This window comes from Sphaerodactylus townsendi, linkage group LG01 (assembly GCF_021028975.2).
Source record: "Sphaerodactylus townsendi isolate TG3544 linkage group LG01, MPM_Stown_v2.3, whole genome shotgun sequence".
In the NCBI taxonomy this organism is placed as follows: domain Eukaryota; kingdom Metazoa; phylum Chordata; class Lepidosauria; order Squamata; family Sphaerodactylidae; genus Sphaerodactylus; species Sphaerodactylus townsendi.
The window spans coordinates 46,531,585-46,554,367 of record NC_059425.1 but is presented as its reverse complement, the minus strand read 5'-3'; the positions used below and the strand labels follow the sequence as shown (position 1 = coordinate 46,554,367).

Below are 22,783 nucleotides of genomic sequence, written 5' to 3'. Positions count from 1 at the left end.
ATATTAGATTTTTAAAAATAGAGGGCGTGAATAGATTCTGCTCTTGTAGCTCTAATCAACTGGAAATTTTTAACCCATTCCCTCTTCTATTGCACTAAATATGAGGGAATTAGGGGAAAATATGCAAATGCTCTTCCCTTGAACTGTGACAGGATTTCAGATACTCAAAAGATCTTATACTTGCTAAATAACCCTGATTTTGTAGTTTGTGAATTGGTGGCCAAGTTTTTACTAGAAATTATACACCCTAAAAGATAGTTCTGTTTTTTTAACTTTGTTGTATCATTCTGTTATTAAGAGATTCTTTGTTATCATTCTCTTTGGGGATTGTTTTAAATCTGTTTTTTGTTTTTTTTTCTCTGTATTTTACCTGTATTGTCTTATGTGCCAATGAAGGCTTGGTGCTGCTACATGAGCTGCCAGCACTTTGCTACAAGCCTATAACTAGGAGAGATTGATATAAAGCAATACGCAAGTAAAAATGCAAGGGCCTCTATTATTATTGTAGTGCTGGGAATTAGTGGCTGGCAAAATGAGCAAGTACACAAACAGCCAGAATCTCAACATGAGTCCTGACTTTTATAATATTGTTCACATTCAGCAAGAACAGTCTGTGACCTAGTTGTTTCCTCACTGGCATAAAAAGTTCCTTTAAAATGCATAAGGTGAGACAAAGATGGTTATCTTTGAGACATGCTTAGCTTGGAAGGTACGGTCAAGGTACTCTGACATGTCCACTTCCACTTCCACATTCTGAGGACCCAGAAGGCTCTGAACCAGAATGAGTTCTCCAGTCTGCCTGTCGGAACGCTGCATCACAAAATGACCTTGGCTGTTTCCTCCCACGATTCCAAAACGCAAGCTATCTGGGCCGGGCCTTCCAGGAGCTGAAGCAGTTGCCATGCGGAAGAGAGGAGTGGGAGTGATGAGGTTAGATGGCAGAGGGAGGTAATGGAATGAGATGGTCTTTGGGGCGTGATGGCAAGATCCACTGTCCATTGGGCATGGGTTCCGTTCACATTGGCTAGGAAGGGAAAGGAGGGAAAACACAAAAAGATTTAGACATCTGAACATAAGAACATAAGAACTAGCCTGCTGGATCAGACCAGAGTCCATCTAGTCCAGAATTCTGCTACTCGCAGTGGCCCACCAGGTGCCTTTGGGAGCTCACATGAAGGATGTGAAAGCAATGGCCTTCTGCTGCTGCTGCTCCTGAGCACCTGGTCTGCTAAGGCATTTGCAATCTCAGATCAAGGAGGATCAAGATTGGTAGCCATAGATCGACTTCTCCTCCATAAATCTGTCCAAGCCCTTTTTGAAGCTATCCAGGTTAGTGGCCATCACCACCTCCTGTGGCAGCATATTCCAAACACCAATCACACGTTGCGTGAAGAAGTGTTTCCTTTGATTAGTCCTAATTCTTCCCCCCCAGCATTTTCAATGAATGTCCCCTGGTTCTAGTATTGTGAGAAAGAGAGAAAAATTTCTCTCTGTCAACATTTCCTACCCCATGCATAATTTTATAGACTTCAATCATATCCCCCCTCAGATGTCTCCTCTCCAAACTAAAGAGCCCCAAATGCTGCAGCCTCTCCTCATAAGGAAGGTGCTCCAATCCTTCAATCATCCTTGTTGCCCTTCTCTGCACTTTTTCTACCTCTTTGATATCCTTTTTGAGATGTGGTGACCAGAACTGAACACAGTACTCCAAGTGCGGTCGCACCACTGCTTTATATAAGGGCATGACAATCTTTGCAGTTTTATTATCAACTCCTTTCCTAATTATCCTCAGCATAGAGTTTGCCTTTTTCTGGATGGATTTGCAGATTATCAAATAGCAAAGAAGGGTACCACCCACCAACGTTAGGTACTCTTAAGTCCCACTGACTTCAGAGGAAGAAATTTCAGCCAACAGTTGATTTTTCTACTGAATTCCATGGGACTTACTCTAAGAGTTGTCTTATGCCAAAACAAAGCTGCTTTCCCTTCACACTGCTAAGAGAGTAATCAAGGCACAGGATGTTGGCTTTCTATCAAAGAAAACATAATGTAATCTTTCTGACTGGAGGGAAAATATTCATACTGAAAGTTCTGAGATGTTGTCAGATTATTTTACTGTTTTCTAACCCATGATCCAACAACACCAGTAGCTTAATCATTCATCTACTGATTTTGTCTCAGCTTTGGAGGGCAATTCTGAAATCTACACAGTGGATTTTCTGACCAGCAATTAATTCTCCCTTTACGTTCAGAATTCCAAAGGTTCATGCATGTTGCAGAAGTAAAGAAAACCTCTCTCATTAACTTTTGCCTTGTTGTAGTTTCCAATCTGAGCTAATCCATGCTCGGTCTTCTTATACGGTTCATGCTAGGCAACAGTAAACTTGCAGGCCATTTGCTTCCATTTTATACACACAGCTTGCCCTACTAGAAGACATACAGGGATAGTTAGTCTGTGGAGTGATCTTCTCCTCTGCATTCTAGAGGACATGATCAATAACTTTGTGTTTATGCCATCAGCTGCCCAGGCATATAAGCAAATGAAATAAGGAAGTGACAAACATTAAAGTTAGAAATTATTATCCTGGCCAGCTCACTGCAGTTCTACATTTTTAATTTTTCTAGAGTGGAGTGGGGGTGGGGGATTTAATGGGAAGTAGAGATTTACAACCCCATCTGGGGGCGGGGGGAGGCAAATCCACCACTGGGAGAATTGTGGGATTGCGCTGTGAATTTGCCCTCCCTGGGGCATTTGCCCCAGAGAACGTGTGAAACCACTGGTGGGCGGTCACCACAGCCCTTCACAGTGGTGGGACATAGTGCTGAGCGCTGCCCCAGCATCCCTGCATACCCATTGCTGGTGTAGTGGGGGCATGACCAGGGAGGAGCTGACATGATCTGGTTTCCACCCAACTATTGCCCCTGTTGTGCCAGCAGCCAGAGTGTGGAACTTATACCACCTTTGTGGTAGCTTCAATCCATTAATCCCAATGGGTTTTTTTGGCAATGGGGAGACTTTTTTGTGTTTTTAGCTTCCCCATGCTTCTGGAAAGCCTCTTTGGGTATGGTGGGCCAGCACGGTCACAGGACTGTGTCTGGGAGCCCAGCCTTTTGGATGGAGATGCCTCTGAAACATCCTCAGGGCGTTCATGGGTGGTTTTTTTCAAATATAACTAAAGTTTTAATGAATTTTTGTACTTGACCTATTTGTTTTTTCCCCAGGTTTTTTCAGGTAGTTCTGTTTTACAGGCCCTGCGGAATTGAGATAATCTCGTAGGCCTTGGTCTCATTTGACAGAGTGTTCCACCAGGCTGGGGCCAGAGCCCAGAAGGCTCTGGCCCTAGTTGAGGTCAGCTAGACATTTTTTGGGCTAGGGATTGCCAGTAGATTGTTGTTTGCAGAGCATAATGCTATTTGGGGGACATATCGAGAGGCGGTACCACAGGTACAATACTCCCAGACAGCTTAGGGCTTTAAATGTCGGTACTTAAACTTGACCCAGTTCTCCACCTGGAGCCAATACAGCTGGTAGAGCACTGGTCTAATGTGGGCTCTCCATAGCGTCCCCATGAGGACCCATACAGCCGCATTTTGCAACAGCGGGAGTTTCTGGATCAAGCCCAACAATAACTCTGTGTAAGTGAGTTAAGTAATCCAACCTGGAGGTGGACCATTGCACAGATCACTGTGGCTAGGTCAGGGTGAGACAAGTAGGGTGCCAGTTGCCTGATCTTGTGAAGATGGAAAAATGCCAGATGCTAATCCTAAGCACACTCAAAACGGTCGACCCAAACATCTAGCTGAGCTGGGCCCTACAGCTCAGGGGTTTAAAAATTCCATCACTGGCAGCCGGTGTAGTCCTTCGAGAGGGGAATGTGGCAGTGAAAAGTCTTTGTCCTGGTCTGACACAGCCCACAGGATCAGCAGTTTGCATTAATGTTATTTAAACTTGAATTGCTTCTCTTCCCTAAACCCACTCACTTACCTATATTACACTAATGAGCAGGAGAAGGTATACACAAGTGCTTTTCCTGTGAATCAGTTTACAGGTCCTTTTAGTCTAGTACTTAGCTCTGAAAAGCAGCTGACCAGATGTCTCTGGTGGCTTGCCAATAGGACAAGAAGGTTCTCTTCTCCAGGAGTCTTACTACAGCATCCAGTTATTTGGGGCTAATAACACACACAAAGCTGCTTGATGCTAAATCATACCATCAGTCCACCTAGGGCAGTTTTGTCTATTCAGATTGGCAGCAGCTCTCCTGGATGTCCCATAGCAATCTTTCACATCACCTACTGCCTTTCAACTGGAGTTGCCAGGGATAGAACCCAGGACCTCCAGCATCTAAAACAGAGGCTGATCCACTGAGACACAGCCCCTCCCCTAACCACTAGTAGACTTTTCCTTCTAATTTTTAGGAAACTCTTCTCTAGAGGCTATTGCCATATTTCACTACAAGTAATTCTAAAAATTAGCTCCGGTAAGACTGAAATGCCCTTATCTGAATGAGCCCAGGCTAGTCCCATCTCATTAGATTTCAGAAGCCAAGCAAGGGTTGGTTCTGCTTTGTACTTGACCAGGAGACGGTCATGGAAATCCAGGGTTGCTGTGCATAAACAGGCAATGGCAAACCATTCCTTGCATTGAAAACCCTATGGCGTCACTGTAAGATGGCTGCGTTTTGATGGGACAATGTTCCAGTCCCACCAAGACTGAAACAATTCTGATGGATCGTATGAGGAGAGTGCTGGGATTGTCAGCTTTGTGAATTCATTCTCCCTTAGGGTCTGGTGGACATAGAAAATTTACTGGACTCTTTAGCCACTCCATGCCATTAAAAAAGTCTATGCTGTTTATCATAATAGGGTTTTAAAATATCCTCCAGATTTCTCAAGAAACCAATCCCAAATCCTTAGTGTTTATTTTACAAATCAAGCAACTTGGGTGTAGAGGCCCTAACGGCAGCTACTCCATCAGCCACCGTAACATCTAGCTCTGGTTCTTCCTCAGGGATGAATTACTTCTTTATTAACTGTATAGGACTTCTGTATATTCTTTGACACAGAGAGTGCAACTGAGCCAGTGAGTTATTATAGCTCTGATGTAGTCACTTCTCTGAAGCCTTTTAGAGCCTTTCTGCTGTGTCAACAGATCAAACATAATCTAGCACAGAACCTCTCCTACTGTCAGGTTGGTTGGTAGCATTTTTGGTTCTGTGCTTTCAAAATGGTAATTCATTCAGCTGGCCGAGCAAACTGGAAAAGACTTGAAGATCTTTTCATATTGCTGCAATTCCTGGGAATTAATCTTTTAAAATAATATGACTAAATTTTCTAGGCATGTATTTAGAATGCCTGGAGTTTGCAAGAATTTCCTGTTTGACTTACAATGGTGATGTTTTCACGTAGCTGACATTTCCGCTGGACTTGGGGCAGTCTGGACTAACACACTGAAAGCCCCCTCCTGTGTTAATGCACATAGTTCCTCTTGTGCAGTTGTGCAGCAAGAGACCACATTCATCTATATCTGTAAAACAAAGGGGAATGTAAAGACAATGGCATCCGGTTTTGGATTCTCACTCAGCAGAACAGAGTGAAAGAAGAGCCCTGCACATGATCTCCACTCACTCCCTGTTAGGGCAGGTTACAGTTTTCATGTCACCATTGCTGGGTAGAAAAGCTTCCACATAGATTTCTTCCTTTCCATTTGTTATTCTGCCCATTCATTCCAGGAGCCAGAGGTGTAGCGCCAAGGGGACGGGGGGGCATGCAACGCACTGGGTGGGCGCCCCTGTGGAGGTGTTCTGGGGGCGTGGTGTTCTGGGGGCTTGGAGGGGAGCGCGGGGTGCGCATGCACCAGGGCAACTTCCCCCTCGCTCCGTCCTTGCCAGAAGCTGAGGGTCACATCCATTATTCTCCCCTGCCCTAGGTACATTATACCCAACATTACCTTATGCATTTTACCAAATGAGCTCACTCCAGCCCAGTGGGAATTCTGTTACTGGATATTCCCAGCCTTTTTTAAAGACAGCAGTATGGTGTGGATTAGGGCTACATGGGGTTTGGGGGAAGAAAGAGGTTTAATTCTGCCATCTCTGCTACTATTTTCTTTGGGAGGAAAAAAAGACAGTCACCCCCTTTTTTCTGTTGCAAAACTAGTTAACAGCACAGGGCAATGGAAATGGGAGAGTGGCTCTAATGGGAAGGGAAGAGTTAGCCCCTTTCCTGGCATTGTTGCAACCACGAATAACTATTATTGTAAACCTCCTTGAACCATGAGGCAAGGTAGGATATAGATTATTTAATAAATAAATAACAAAACACACCCCTACAATTGTGAACTCATTGAATGAACTAAACAGCAAGTAGCTAAAATGTCACTGCTCCATATTACTGCATTATATACACCAAGTCACACCGAATGCATCTAGTTATTTCACATTTGTAGATTGCTGATATTCCAACAATACTTAATTTAAGCAACTCTCTTACTTTACCTATCCATTCTCTCTTTGAGGGGCACACCTCATTGTTTTCAGGTCTAGCCAAAACTAATGGTGCAACATTATATTCCTAGCAAATACCTATATTTCCCTTAGAACCATTAGCACGTAATTAAGCAGTCATCTTTCTGGAAGGTAAGGAAGGCATATACCAAGGAAGATGGGTGAAGAGACTGGAAAGAATGAACCTCCTGCTGCTTAGTTAAGAAAAGAAGAAGAATTTAATTTTTTTTGGGGGGGGGAGGGGAAAATGTATGGTTTGGATATAACATAAAGTATTGTATATGTATGTATGAAATTATTCCGGCTATACAATAATTTTTTTTAAAGGAAGGCATATACCCAACCTTGCTGATATTACTTTGGAAATCAATTTCCAAACCTTTTGGGCAGGAATACACTTTTACCATATATGATAGAAAGGTGTGTTTTTTGCTTATTACAAAACCAAGGGTTTCCATCTGTTTTCAAAAACATACCTTAGCCGATTTCCCAGGAAATCAGCTTTGCTCAGCTCATTGTGTCATAAATTGTGCAAGCCTGAAGCCTAACCAGGGCGCCTTTCCCTCAAGTGCACTCTCGAGACAAGACCTAACAGGATGTTATCTGAAGGTATGTGATGCAACATCCTGGAGAGGATGTGTATGTTGTGCTGCCCCCTGGAGTCCTATGTATGTTGTGGCCATTGCCCAGTGTACACTTTTCTGGCTCTGCCAGCGATGACGCTCGATCATTGTCGTCACGATGCGTCATGCATCGTATCAGGCTATTATTCAAACTGCGTAAAATCCCCTACCCTGCAATAGGGAAGCTTGCTGGGTGACCTTGGACCAGTCTCAGCCTAACCTACTTCACAGTATGGATATTGTGAAGATAAAACGGAGGCAGGAAGAATGATGTTCTAAATTGTTTTGGGTCCCCACTGGGGATAAAAACAGATATAAATAAATAAGTGGAAGATGAGATAAAGATGTAATGAATGGTAAATTGACATCAAAAACTCATGATATAGCTGGGTGAATACTTTAGTTTCAAGTTCCTGTGAGACCCTCACGAAGCAGGTCAGCAACTTGGAGGTCTGGGTTGTTTTTCATCGTCATGGTCTGCAGAGATTTCACACTGCAGTACAAGTCAGTCCTGAGTACACAGTATTCATTCTCATGTCAAAAAAGCTTCTTTTATTTCTAGTTTGTTCTCTATCCTTAGTTAGAGAGTCATTTCTACCAAAAAAATCCCCCTTTTTAAAAGAAGCGCAGTGTATGGAAAATCTAATTAAAACCAAATCGTCTTCTCTATATCAGTTTGAAAAAAACACCCAAACTGTTTCATCTGATGCTTTCACATGTGACAGAAGTAGTTGAAGTAAGGCTGCAAGCTCTGATTTATTGGTGTAATTAACTTATATATTACTTCATTACCAATGAACATGTAGGTTTTAAATCAGAACCATCCCTCCCAGGTATATTAATTAACGTCATCCAGTCTCAGATCCGGATGGTTTACTGACTACCCTGAGGGAGTTTCTTGCTGATCTTGCTGGCACTCCTGTCAAAGCCCCGATTATCTTCTGGAATTAGGAGATGAGTTTGGGCATTTGACACAGTTATTCTTAGAAATTCACTGCTTGCCTGCAGAGCCCGTGTTTATCCTCAGCGGTTTGGCAAAAGACTTGAGCATGTGTAAAACTCACAGAATGTGAATCATTTCCCACTACCACCGTGTCTATGCAGAATTATCCAAAGTTGTGAGGAGGCCCTCACATCAGGCTCCCAACGACATAAATTCAGAGAACTCCACTGTGACATATTTTCTAGGCATTTCATGGAATGCGTCATTTTATCTGTCACTGGACATCACTATTGCTGCCAGTCTTTTAAGGATGTTCACAGTCCACACTAGTTGCAATTACAGTTCTACAGAAGTATATCATACCACAGGTGAAGCTGCCTTGTATTAAATCAGACCATTGGTCCATCTGGCTCAGTATTGTCTATTGTGCCTGGCAGTGGTTCTCCAGAATGAAGGAACTGTATGAAGGTATTGGTTGTCTCTATCTGTTGGGTTAGTGCCTGAGAGCCAATGTGTGTTGACTCAGCATTCTTTCTCTGTTTAACAATTATAGCTGTGAACATTAACTAGCTACTAACACTGATTGGTGAGGCTGTTGCTTGGCAGTAGAGGGAAATCTGAAGAACAACTGGGTTTTATTAAACAGCACAAGGAAGGGAGGTTGTGTTTACTCTGAAATTGTTTTTTTCTCTGCTCCTGTCACTTCTCCTTTTTCAAGGCCTTGTTGGATTTTGTATCTTTGATGTGTTTTTAATCCTTTTGTGTCTTTGATGTGTTTTTAATCCTTGTTTCTATTGGATGAGGAATAAACTTTGACTACTCTACAGAAGCTGTGTTTGGACTCAGTGCTTGTGAGGGCAACATTCCAGAAACGGACCCAAGGGGGAGGCCCTTGAGGGGTGAGGTGAACTCATACCCTCCTACCAAACTGAACTGCCCTACATCTGTCTGAGGCCCTTGGAGGGGAAGACTAAGGTGCAGAGCAGCTAGTTCATATGATGGGTCTTTCCATTTATTTGAGAGTCTTCTACTGGAGGTGCCAAGGATTGAACGTGGGACCTTCTATGTCCAACTAATGTGATTGCCACTGAGCAAATTCCCCATATCACTCCTCAATTCTTGCCAGTCATGGTTAATTTCATCCGGTCAGAGAGTACAGGGAGTAGATAAATCTTCCGTAAGGAGGAGGATGGCCCTAAACTGTGTTGTGGTAGGCAGTTAGAAGGCTTCTCGAGAAGGAGTCATCTCCAAGCATGAGTAATCTTGGGAGCGATCCTAAGGAGTTCCGCTCAGAAGTTAGCCCCACTTTGCTAGAGTTTTACACCCAGGAAATATTCTTGGGATTGCTCCAGTATATGGTGTTACTCCATTTAGATTTAAAATAGATTTAGACTAGAGTTACACAGGATCACAGTCTACACTGCCAGCTGGTGACAAATATTCCCTTTATGGGCAAGATACTCTGACATTTTTGTTTGTATGACACTGGCCTTTCTTGAAGGCAACAGATTAGCAGCTATAGATGAAACTGCTCTGGTCACTCTGATGATCTTCACTAGAAGACAGGTGCAACTGATGATGCTCTTGGACTCCTCACTGGTTTTTGATGCCATTAGACATAGTATTCTTCTGATATAGTTGAATGAGATGGGAATTGGGAATAACATGCTCTGGAGGTACAAGTTCTGGTGAACTAAAATAGAAGACAGTGCTGGGAGACTGCCACTGGGAGCCCCCTGCCATTGTTAGTTATCAGTTAAAAAACACATTGGGGGAAAAGCTGCATTTTCAAAACAAATGTATACTTTAAATGACAGGAAGATATGACACTCCTACAACAGAAGTTCCTTGGAGGAACAGGTGGATCCCAAACAACAAATGCCTTACAATGGCATCTGTGGTACTATTGTTGGGGAAAGACCTTCGTCACTGTTGGTTTGTGCTGCTGCTAAAACAGGCACAGAAGACTGGCCAGTCTGCTTTGCTGATTTGAGAGGACTTGAGGAGACCCAGCAGGGGTAATGGACAAAATAAGAGATTGAGAAGATATGTGTTCAAATTCCTCCTTGGTCATTAAGCTCAGTACCAAGGTGACACCAGGACTCTCTCAGGTTGTTTGAGGCCCTTCACATCAAGCAGGCTGCACACTGATTTGATGTGGGTCTGGGCTCCACTGACAGTGTTCAGACCACTTTGCCTTGAAGGCTCAATTAGGTATCCCAGTTCCTCCCTGATGATTTGTGTTTGCCTATTAACACTAATGGGTCCTACTGCTTCTAGAATGCTCTGTGAGATCCAATGCCTTCCAACAACTTATTAGATGTGCTGGTAGATGACTGGCATAGCTGTCTTTCTGAAGCCATTGAAGAGATTGCTCCCTGATGCTGTCTTTGCCCTCATTCCAAATTAGCCCCATGGTATGCCATGGAGCTACAGAGGAGAAAATGGGAATTTAGACAAGTAGAGCTGGTTTGGCAGCGTACTTGTGACAAAGCTGCAAGACCATCTCATAGGATGTTTATGAGATGATGGTGAAGGCTGATGTTGAAAAGATCTTGGGGTGCTATGAAGCCTACTTCCTGCCTCTTAGACCCATGCCTGTCATGGATAGGGGTGGGGGATGGGTCCCCTTGTGGACATGATTTGTCCTGAGCTTGAGGGTCTTCTTGGGGAGATTGAAAGAGGTAGTGGTAAGACCACTTTTGAAGAAGCCATCTCTGGATTCTACTGATCCATCCAACTATAGCTCAGTGTCAAATTTTCTGTTCCTTGATGAGGTAGTTAAAACAGCAGCAGCAGCAGAAGAGCTTCAGTTCTGGACCTATTTCAGTCTGGCTTCTAACCTGGTCATGGGATGGAGATTGTGTGGGTTGCCCTCAATAGATGATCTCTGTTGATAGCTGGATCAAGGTATGTCAGTGCTGCTGTTATTACTTGATCTGAAGGCAGCATTTGACACAGTCAGTCATGAACTATTAACACACTGCCTTACCAATACTGGTATACGTGGGACAGCCCTGCAATGGCTAGTCTCTTTTCTCTAAAACTGGGGATAGAAGGTAGTGCAAGCGGAGAGGGTATCACCATGATACCCTTTGGTATGTAACATCGGTAAGGGTGCAATCCTTTCCTCAATATTATTTAACATCTATACGTACCCCTCACCCAGCTAGTCTGGTGTTTTGGGCTGGGCTGTCATCAGTATGCAGATGACACCCAGGGGTATCTGTTGATAGGTGGCTGTTCAAATGCCAAATGTCTTGAGGCTGTGGTGAAGTGATTGAAGCAGAGTCAGCTGAAACTGAATCCATTGAAGACATAGGTTCTGTGTTTGGGCAGAAAAGACCAAGGGTTGAGATACCTGCTCTCAGCTCTTGATGGCATGCAATTAACATCAGCATTGACCATCAGGAATTTGGGTGTGACTCTGGATGTCTCCCTCTCATTACAGCCTCAGGCCACAAATGTAACCAATGTGGCTTTTTACATCCCAGACTAGTTGATGGAAACTGTTGTGAGCCACCCTGAACCTGACTTGGTCAAGAAAGGGTGGATTAGAAATTGAAAGAATAAATAAATAAATAAAAAGGTGCATCTGAACCAATCATCCTGTCTCAGCCTAATCCACTTCACAACACTGTTATATATTTAATTGTTTGTTTGATTATAACCGGCACCTTTTCCTCAGCAGAATTCTGGCAATACACTGAAATACTATAGATTACCTGGCTTAAGAAGTAGGGAATAAAAATTTTAAGCCATGTAATTCTAGGCACTAAGCAATCAAAGGGATCAAAAGGCCAGGTTCCTAAATGCAGATGCCCTCACTAATTGATTATGTTATCTTCATGGTTACTCACATGCTAAATAGGTGGATCCCACCCAACACTTGCAAATCAAGCTTGCTAATTGCACCCTTTACACTTGTTAACAGGCAAATGGTTCTTTTTCCCACCCTGGACCTTCTACAGGTATATATGCTCTACTTGCTTTACTACCATCAGATCCTCTGAAGATGCCAGCAGCAGATGCAGATGAAACGTCAGGAGAAAATGCTACTAGAACACAGCCATACAACCCGGAAACCACACAACATCCCGTGTAACTTGAATTTGCTTCATCAAGGCAAGTCCTGGCAGTTAGCTCTGTTCCATGAAAATTTGAGGAGATTTTCTAAAGCAGCCCAAGAGCACAGAGTGCCCGCTTCATGGATACAATATTGCTATTCAGTTCCCAGCAGTTCTTGGCACTTCACCTTCAGACCTAGCCACATATCTCAACTATATCACAAAGCATACCTTGTCTGGGTTCTTCCTCTCTTTAGTATTCACAGCTAGTATTTTTAACAGTGCATTACAAAGTGCCACAAAACCCTGCGTGGGATTTTGGAAGTCCAATTCTTATTCTGTATTTTTTTAAAAACTGCATTTGTAAGATGTATTTGATGTAACATGCAGGAGCAACAGTCAAACCTGTGAACATTGTGGAGGCAACTGAGAAGGGAGGAACCAGCAATCTGCATGTGCTTGAGGCAAACTAGATATTACAGTGGGCCAACCTAGGTGTCTTTATGGGAGCTTTGCCAATTCCTGATAACCTGGGTGGGGTATGGGCAGAGTATGGGATTGCAACAAAAAACTGTCATTATACAGCACCAGTGAGGGACTCACAAAGACTTGTGGGAGGCATCTTATTTCCCCTCCCGCATGATTTCTTATTTCCCTTCCCTGGAAGGCCCCATAGCCTTTTCTCTTTTTCTGCTTCCTTCTCTCTTCCCCACCTGCCAGTCAACCTACCTTTATCTGCCCCTCTTTCTTCAGTTTTCTCTCCTTTCTTCCCCCTGGCAGCCTCTGCATGTGAAAACTCTGGGCAAGTTGAACAGTGCCAGTTGACCTGGCAGTAGGGTTGCCCAGTTCCTTGGCAACTGGCAAGGGATAGGGGTAGGGTTGCCAGATCCATGTTGAGAAGCCCCTGACTATTTGAGGATGGAGCCTATGGAGGACAGGATCTCAGTAGGGTACAATGCCATAGACCAGTGGTGGTGAACCTATGGCACTCCAGATGTTCATGAACTACAATTCCCATCACCCCCTGGCCAGCATGGCCAATTGGATCTCAGTAGGGTACAATGCCATAGACTCTACAGCATCCAATTTTTCCAGGGAAACTGATCTCTGCAGTCTGGAGATGAGCTGTAATTCTGGGGGGGACCTCAGAACCCACCGGGAGACTGGCACATCCACATGGCAGTCCCCATATCCTCACCTTTTATTGTGTTTTTGTTGTTGTATCCCACTTTGTTATTTTATGACAAAAAAGCAGGTTATACATTTCCTAAATAAAATAAAATGAAAAGTGGACTTGAAGCAAAATCAAGCCCTGACGGCGGATAGATGCTCTGCAAGTCTTACACCTCTAGCAGTTCCTTATCACCTAAAAGCTCTGAAGGAAACCTGAAAATAGCAACACTGTCATGACTGGCTTCTTCTGTTTCTGCAAAAAAACCCCAAACCATCTGTTATACACTTAGCAATTGCAAAGCAATGTATCACCTTCACAGCTTTTCCCATCACTGAAGACCTTGTACCCACTGGGGCAGGAACAGTGGTATGAGCCAGGAATGTTGATGCAGGTGTGCATACAGAGACGAGGGGCGCCCTCTGACTTGTAAACTTCACACTCATTCACATCTGCAAAGAGAAAAAAGCAACAGCATCCCATTATGCTGTAGACCCTGGACAAATAGTTCATTTCATGGATGGAAATACATATCTGGGCTATCCCCATTCCTGTTGGCATTTCGGAGTCTGTGTTCCAGATCTATGAAGCATATGTCATTTTATCACACTTCTTTGGTACTCATCTATTGGAATGTAATATGTCAGAAAAAGAGTTAGTTTTTCTACCTCATTTTTCTTTACCTTTAAGAAGTCTTAAAGTGGCTTACAATTTGCCTTTCCCTCCCCTCTGCACAGAAGACGCCTTGTGAGGTCGGTGGGGTTGAGGGAGCTTGAAGACAACTGTGACTAGTCCAAGGTCACCCAGCAGGCATAGTGTGTAGAAGTGGGGAATCACTAGATAGAGGAGTGGGGAACCAAACCCAGTTCTCCAGATAAAAGTCCACCATTCTTAACCACAACACCATGCTGGTACATTATAATGTACTAGTTTTGAAAGCCATGTTCCTTTGACATTTCTTTTAAAAGCTGGAGCAGCACGACCCAGATGTTAAATAGTTGAAGCAGTCAGATCCCTGATGCAGAAGATTCAAATTAGTATCATATCTAGAAGTCTTGTTTTTGAGAATTAATATTTAATCAGACATTTCCACATCTGATCTGTAGCCACTCAAAAAGCATCTTAAACTATTGACCTACAGTGTCTTCATATGGTAGGACTTGAAGAATGGAACTTGCTTTCACACTATTGCCACCTTCCCTGCCAGTTTGTCCGGTGGGAGGAAATGCAAATGGATAATGGTAGTACTTATATGGCAACTTTGCTTCCTCTAGACAGGGATAGGCAAGGCAAATCTGCTCAGGGGCTGTTTGTAGTTAAACCTCAGTGCAACCCCTCACTCCTCTGTGAATCCCTCCTTGGAATGAAGGGCAAGAGACAAAGCCATGGGGCATCTAGAACAGTATATTTATTGCTCCCCAATACTGGACTGGTGGAAGGGACTCAGGGAGTGCTAACAGTCCACAGGTTAGGGGGCACAATACTTTGGCAACCCATGCTACACCATTGCCCTAGGGTATTGCCTTCTTGAAAAAGAGGGTGCTGCCATAGAGGAAACAAAGTGACCACTCTAGCCACACAAGCTCCATCTTGAATGCCTAGTGAGGCAGATGGACAGCAGAGGCTACAGCACCAATTTTGGATGCAGAGAGGAGGGATTAGAAAAGGTTTCTGGACCCTAAAATTAATCTGATTCTCTTTGGGCTAAGGCAGTTCTTAGACTCTACAGAAACACCAGCAAATATCCAGAAAGGCCCTGGTGCACTGACTTAAACAATCAGTGCTGCCAGCACGCTGCTGCATCTGTCTTCCTTTGTGGGGGCAGCGGCAGCAGTGGAGCTTCAGAGGACCAGGCTCAGTGACCTTTTTGAGTTGCTAATCTACAACAACCTTCCAAGTTGGGTTTAACAAGGAGGCTTCAGTCTCTACTTGATTTCAGTGTGTTCTGGGCTAATTCAAGGCTTTTCTCTAGACGCCCTTATACTCTGTGGAATTTCAGCTCTTCCAGTTCAAAGCTGAAGGGAGCTCAGTGTTCTGCAGTGCCAAGGTGATCTTATGTTAAATGACATTTTCTCAACAAAAATGTTAGTGATCAGTCTCTTTGGGAACTGAACCTCATATTGGTTTATACAATTAAGGAATAAATAAAATGCTGCAGCAGGCTAAAACAAAACTAAACACTCCTGCTGAGAACTCCCTTCTGTCACTGTAACTTTGAGTATAAATATATACCTCTTAAGGAAGCACATTCTGGACCTCTGATGAAGTGAGTTGTGACTCACAAAAGGTCATGCTGAAATAAACATAGTTAGTCCCGAGAGTGTCTCTGGACCTCTGTTTAATTTTTCTGGCAAGATCAAGGTTTCTCTGTTTTCTTTCATCTGTGGGTAAATAATTCTGTAAGTAACCATGGATTTGTGGCTGAAGTTCCATGAAACACAGTCCTCTGAGAATGGCCCAAGAAGCCATTGAAACACCCTGGAATTATCCATTAGTTCAACATGGTTGGCTCTCTTCATATATTTTATGTACCATATTGGAATATTGTATTTTATGTATATTGGAATATTGTATTTTATGTAAATTGGAATATTGGTTTTAATCTATATATGTATTGTAGACTGTTATTTATATTGTTTTTTAAAGTGCATTGTAAACTGCCCAAAGCCCTTCGGGGGTGGGTGGTTTATTAAATCCAAATAAACAAAACAAACAAACAAACAAACAAACAAACAAACAAATGTAGCTTTGTGGGGTAACAATAATTGAATCCAGATAATGTCTTCAAAATCTAGCTTCATGAGAAGGCTATGGCTCAATTCCTTAGTCCTAATCCTCTACAAAGGCTGCAATATTATGTTCATGAAATTTGGGAGAAAATCTCATTGGACACACTGGTACACCCTTCAGATCTGACACACAGTTGTAACCCTAAATGTGCATAAGTATAAGACACTGTCTCACATCCATCCTTAGTTATTCTCCTCTCTTTCTTCCCTCTCATCTGTCCATATCTCTGCTATTTATTTTAGGCCACTGTGCCCTTCACTTTTAACCAAACTTGATTCTCTGGACAATAATTTACAATAAAATGAACAATAATGCAACAGAAAACTAAAAAACATAAATAACTTTAAGGCATAAATTATAAAATAATCTCAATATGCACACACGCCCATACTTATTACACAAATCCTTACTATGCACAATCAATTCAGGATCCACAGCAGAAAGCAGAAACCATGAATCAAATGCCTGAGAAAAAGATAAAGTCTTAACCTGCCAACAAAAATTCAGCAGAGAGCACCAGATGAACAGATGGGGTGTGAAGTGCTGCCCAGTTCACTTTCAACCCATGGGGCATCCTATAGTTAACAGCCTTGTTCATGTCTTGCAAACTGAAGGCTAATTCTTGAGATGTAGCATTCGATCAATTGCTTACCTTGGCAGATGCTGTTTTCTGCAGTACCACTCATGTGGAACCCTGCTTCACAGCTGCAATGTTGCATCCGGTCAAATTTGGCACAACGCGGCTTGCGGCTAAAAGCTGGATCGTTTGTTACACTCCATTCTGGTGGCCCTGACAGATAATGAAAAAAAAATAGAAACCATTAAAAAAACCAGCAACAGAGATGCCCTCTTATGCTGAGCAGCTTTCTGGAAGGAAGGGTAAGCCGAAACATGACAATACCAGTTAACTGCTCAGGTGTGTAATGCAACTTTTGAGCTAAGGCAACCCTAGAAAAATTTTTAAATCCACTTTGTATACTAACCCCCATTTGCAAGAACAAGGGGATAGAAAGGGAAGGGAGTTTAGCAGTACACAAGAGTAGCGAATGTGCTGAGACGAAATGGAAGAAGATTAAAGGCTGGGACAGGCAAGGAGAAGAAATTACCCTTGGATTTCTCAGAACCAGTGCAATTGATGGCCAAATGAGGTGTGTGCCAGGTAAAACAGGAATCCTTTGTAGCTTATTTAAATGACAAATAGCATCTGGTAATTATATATGCAGTGCAGATACACAATTAGCTTCTTCCATTTGTTTGAATGTGAGGTGAGGCTTCAATCTTCTCCAATAGCTCCCTAAGCAAATAACATACCTGTCTGTGTTTGATACTGGCAATTGGTACCAGTCCACTCTTGTGGACAAATGCATTTGTACTGGTCAACTCCATCTACACACGTCGCACCATTTTGGCATGGATGACTTGTGCATGCACTGATACCTAAGAAAAAGCAATTAAAATACAAATCATTATGATCTTCATCCTCTAAAAAATCCATGGGAAGAGCCTTTGACATTTTTGCCAGAAGTCTTTCTGACTGTAATGTGTAGAGCTCTATATTTATTTATCGATTCCAGTTTTATTCTGAAAGGGTAGCTATGTTAGTTGTTTGCAGAAAAACTAAACATGAGTTGAAGGGCATCAACCAAGGAATTCCAGCATAAGCATTCATAAATCAGAGCTCACTTCAGGTTTGATTCATGACAGTTTATGCTGGGATACTTTTATATCTGAGGAAGTGGCCTCTGACTCAGGAAACTTTAAAACTGAATATGATGACACTGGAGTCATCTTTCACTTTTTAACCTGCTTTCCTTTCATGAAGTTCAGGACAGTGTACAATGTATTTTCGAAGGCTTTCATGGCCAGATTCAACTGGTTCTGGTGGGTTTTCCGGGCTGTGTGGCCGTGGTCTAGTGGATCTTGTTCCTAACGTTTCGCCTGCATCTGTGGCTGGCATCTTCAGAGGTGTATCACAGAGAAAAGTCTGTTTCACACTGTGTCTAGTGAGAAGGGAAAGTTTATACCACAATATATCACATTAAACTTTACCTTCTCACTAGACACAGTGTGAAACAGACTTTTCTCTGTGATACACCTCTGAAGATGCCAGCCACAGATGCAGGCGAAACGTTAGGAACAAGATCCACCAGACCATGGCCACACAGCCCGGAAAACCCACCAGAACCAGTACAATGTATTTGTTTCAACTGTACACCATTTTATGGAACGATACTCTCCAGTACTGATTCAAGGAGGGTTCCCTGTGTGAACTACCAGGAATGTATTAAGATACATATGTGCCAACAAGTGACAACCAACTTACGGTGATCCTAGTAGGGGGCTTCCAAGGCAAATGAGAAGCAATGGTAGTTTGGCCATTGCTGCCTCTACAGAGTCTTCCTTGGAGGTCTTCATCCATACGCTGATCCTGCTTAGTTTCTGAGATCTGGTGAGATTAGGCTATGCCATGCTGCCTTCACTCCCAGGAATGTATTTGTTGTATGGAAACTTCCCATAAAGTCAGGCAGTTTGCTCAGGCTTTGGTCATGTCAAAGAATGAAAAGAAACTGAACAGAAAGCAGAAATCTTGCTGAATTCATTTTTAGCAAGGAAAGGGGAGATTGGTCTTCAATTCATTTTCCACTAATGTAATTATTAAAATATTGACAATCCTGATTTTGATTAAAACAGTCTTTTAAAACAATGCTTATGAATCAAAATAAATTTAAACCACAACAGGTGAATTGCAGCAGTGGTCCATCTAAAGGCAGTCAAGACTTCCACCTTTCCCTGGCATATTTTGAGCCAAAATAATTAGTTTGGCAGAATATCCTTGAAGAAGCAGGTGGTGAATACCTTGTGTGTTGCGACGGCATCTGTCAGAAGCCAAGCGCTCTTGCTCATCAATAGAATATTCTAAATAACTGGATGTCACCAGACCATGAAAAGATTGAACTAGCAGCCAAGGAGCTCTCCACCTCCCACCCCCACCCCATACTATCCATTGAGAAGAGATACTGATCTGGCTCTGTGTGGAGAGCCAGGTTCATTGGACCTTGCAGACACCTGGACTAGGCAATGGGAGGAGGTAAATACACATGGAAGCTGGAATGCAAGTCACAACAACAAATCACTGCCCAGGTGTTCTAAAGGGAACAAGTGCTATTTTTCCTGCCTGAGGCCAGATCCCAAATTTTTTCTAGCTCAATGGAGACATTGCGAAAAAAAACCTTGGTAGATTATATGGATCATTGTCTGTTGTCTGGAATCAAGGCTGTCTGTTTGGCTGGGTTGATGTAACCTAATCTGTTTAGAAACTTCCATCTCCTGAAGGGTGGTAGCCCTGTGTCTCTACCTCAGTACAGTACTTTTAGAATTTTTCAGATACTAATGCCAAATGATTAACCCTTGTTAAACATCCACGGCCATCAAGAAACATTATTTTTTCATCAAAGGCTGTGACTCCCATAAGATATCTCTTGAGGCCTCTCTCATGATCAACCCATTCATGATAATGAAGCTAACCCACAATACTCTTGGGGAATGTATCCTGTAATGTACCCTGACTAGGCTTTACTGTTTCCTGCCCCATCACTCATTTTTGTGCTGCCACGGACTAACACAATGGCTGTTTTGTAGCTTTAAAATGCATCTGTGAATCCAAATGCCTGTTCATCATCATGGAACAGATTTTTGCCTGGTAAATAATTTTTAATAGGGTAATTATGTATAATTTCCTTGTTTGCCAATCTGGATCAATTATACATTGACAAAAGGGCATGTTTCCAAATAAGCATGTTAGAGTAATTACTGTGTTTGTGTCATGCCAGTATCATTTTCAGATGCTGGCATATGCTATTAGAAGTAAGCAGTTGCAAGATGTAATTTGTGCCTGGCTCTTCAGCTTAACCACAATAAGTAACAGTTGCCTGGGTCTGAAATAATTAGCAGTATTTGAGGTGCTAGGCCTAACTAATTTGGAATAATTGATATTAACCTATCGCCATGGTGGCGAACCTTTGGCACTCCATGCTGGCAAGGGCTGATGGGAATTGTAGTCCGTAACATCTGGAGTGCCAAAGGTTCGCCACCACTTGCATTGATGAATATCACCTTTGCATGAACAAGCACCCTTTTGCTTCCCATTTCGTCTTGACAAACCCATATCTATGTGAGATAGGCACACATACAGAGGCACTCTTGATGGCTTTTCTATAATGTGAAACTGCTATCTGGATAGTCATCAAGTCTATCTGTGAATGGTGGTGCATCCAAAAGCTCCTAGAAATTCCACTCATCCTGATAAACTATTGCCATGATGGCAATCATCTGTGCTGAATAATCGAACTGTGTTTACTAGTGACTGGATTTCTTTGTCTGACTTGCTGTACAGTTCCAAATGTTCAGCAAATGTGAGATTTTTTCCGAGTCTCAGGCCATTTGGTATACCAACTTTGTTTTCTTTAAAATTATTGTTAGTGCGATCATGGCAGTGACAAACAGTAAGGGCGATAGTGAATCACCTTGGAAAATTCCTCACTTAATGTTGAAAGTCAAGAACAGGCATTGGCTGAAGGGAAGAACAGAAATTTACCAACAGCCCAGTGCATCAAACAGGAGTACAGAAATTAAACCATGATTAAAATGAGGACTCAAAGCTGGCACAACAAAGCATTGCATGGCCAATTTCTGGAGAAGATCAATAAACAGTTATTTTTATTTACCTAATAAATAATTACAGCCCTGGTCTCACAGTTTTCCAGATAAGAGACCATTTAGGGAGCATACAGCTTACATGCTAACAACCCTTTAATCAAGACATATGTCATACTTTTTATCTGATTGTGGGCAGTTGGGGTTCAAAGAATCCATAGGAGAGGTCAGAATGGGAGACTGGACATTCTTTAGTGGCCTCAGAATCTACCCCCTCCCCCCCCATAGTCACTCTACCCTCCCTTTACTCTATCCAGGAAAAATACCAGAGCCTGTAGTTCTGAGTGTGAAGGGAGAAAGGGGGATGAAGTTTTGTTTGTGCAGGACTATTAGACCTTAGAGTGACCAGATGGATGGAAAAGGGCTGTAACTGGGAAATTATTGAAGGTAGGATACCTTCCCTCTGTTTTCCAAAATATTGAGGCAAGTGGGACAACTATGTTCTCCTCTAAGGGTTTTCATAACAGCCTGGTTTCTTCTGAAATTTGATGCCCTATGTATTGTGCTGCCTATTATTCCAGCAAGATTGAGTTGACCTTGCCTCCACTATGCCTGAACTCACAAAGTTCAAGAACTCTTCATGTATCCTCTGAAGAAAGCTGTCATTTTTGTGCTATTAACTAGTTTTGTAAGTCAAAGAAGAGGCAAGAATTTGCCTGATAATGAACAGGAAACAAACTGTGTGTGTGTGTGTGTGTGGGTGGGTGGGGGGATGGTACAGTTTTGATTATTCATTTTTCACAGTAAACGACAGTACACATTAAACAGAAATAACATTTTACATAAGCATTGCAGCTTTGCTGATGTTTTTCTAACCATACCATGTACAGGCTTGTTTGATAATCTGGTAGAAAACATCTAGGACAAAGAACCACAAAGACAAATTACCTTTGCATTGAGGATATTCTCCAGTCCAGCTGCCATTTAGCTGACACACTCGAGAGCTGGAACCCATAAGCTGAAATCCAGGATCACAGGTGAAATGTACTTCATGGTCTACCATGTTCTTACTGCCAAACCTTTTGCCATTTGGAGGGACTTCTTGAGGAGGGCAGAACACTACAAATATAGTTGGGTACACAGAGGTTAGCAGCTTCCAGGCTAAAATTCACTCACTATTCTAGTGTACTGTGATAAAGATTACTATGTCCATAGTGACTGCTAACTGAATTCATGCTGAAAATGTCATTTTTTTGCCTTACCAGGAAACAACCATGACTCTTGGGACACTTTCACATATGCTGAATAATGGACTTTCAATCTATTTTCAGTGTACCTTGCAGTTGGATTTTACTGTGTGAAATGGTGAAATCACTTGCAAACTATTGCTAAAGTACATTGAAAGTGGATTCAAAGTTCATTATTTAGCATGTGTGAAAGTGCAAGAAGTTGATATCAAAGGCCAATTCAAAACAAACTTTCTGAAAACAAACCACATTAGCATGTACAAAATCTGTTTTCTTAGCAACTACTCCAAATATATCCTGTTTATATTTGATTCCCCAGACTGTTGCCTGTACCATGAGAACTTTTACCAATACCAGCACCCAGTTATGGTAACATGAAGCACAACTCGCAATTTCTAGAGGTGCATGATTTCTTTATACTGATGACTCATGAGGAGATCAGGAAATTGATCTAGAACTTGAGATAATTTATTGAATCCCAAATATGACAATTTTCTTTCCCCAATCCACTAGTTCTTGGATTTGAAAAGCATGTGCGTTGGGCAGGCAGTTCCAAATATTGACTAGCACAAATCCGGGAATCCAAGGCTTGTTATCAGCTGCATCCTGTTGTTACCAGACTGACCCATGGTGGGTTGAGGGAACCCTGATTTTAAGACAGCAGTGTCTCTACTCATTCTGCCAATGCTTGGGGTGTCTAGCAGTACAGTGCCAAAATGGGGAGGCCATTCTCTACACTGGCTCAATGTACCCATAAGAACTCAGAAAAACCTGACTGGACATACC

General features: G+C 42.5%; 1 protein-coding gene across 1 annotated transcript in view; it reads right to left on the bottom strand.

Moving 5' to 3' along the window:
- Positions 1–287: 287 nt before the first annotated feature.
- Positions 288–22,783, bottom strand: part of FBLN7 (fibulin 7) — a 30,710-nt gene continuing 8,214 nt past the window's right edge. Inside the window, exons 3-8 of the mRNA XM_048508222.1 lie at positions 21,699–21,869; positions 17,409–17,534; positions 16,750–16,887; positions 13,622–13,759; positions 5,386–5,524; positions 288–1,024 (exon numbers count right to left, since the gene is read on the bottom strand). Of these exons, the coding sequence (XP_048364179.1) occupies positions 652–1,024; positions 5,386–5,524; positions 13,622–13,759; positions 16,750–16,887; positions 17,409–17,534; positions 21,699–21,869 (1,085 nt within the window). The 3' untranslated portion in view covers positions 288–651. The remainder of the gene's footprint in view (positions 1,025–5,385; positions 5,525–13,621; positions 13,760–16,749; positions 16,888–17,408; positions 17,535–21,698; positions 21,870–22,783) is intronic.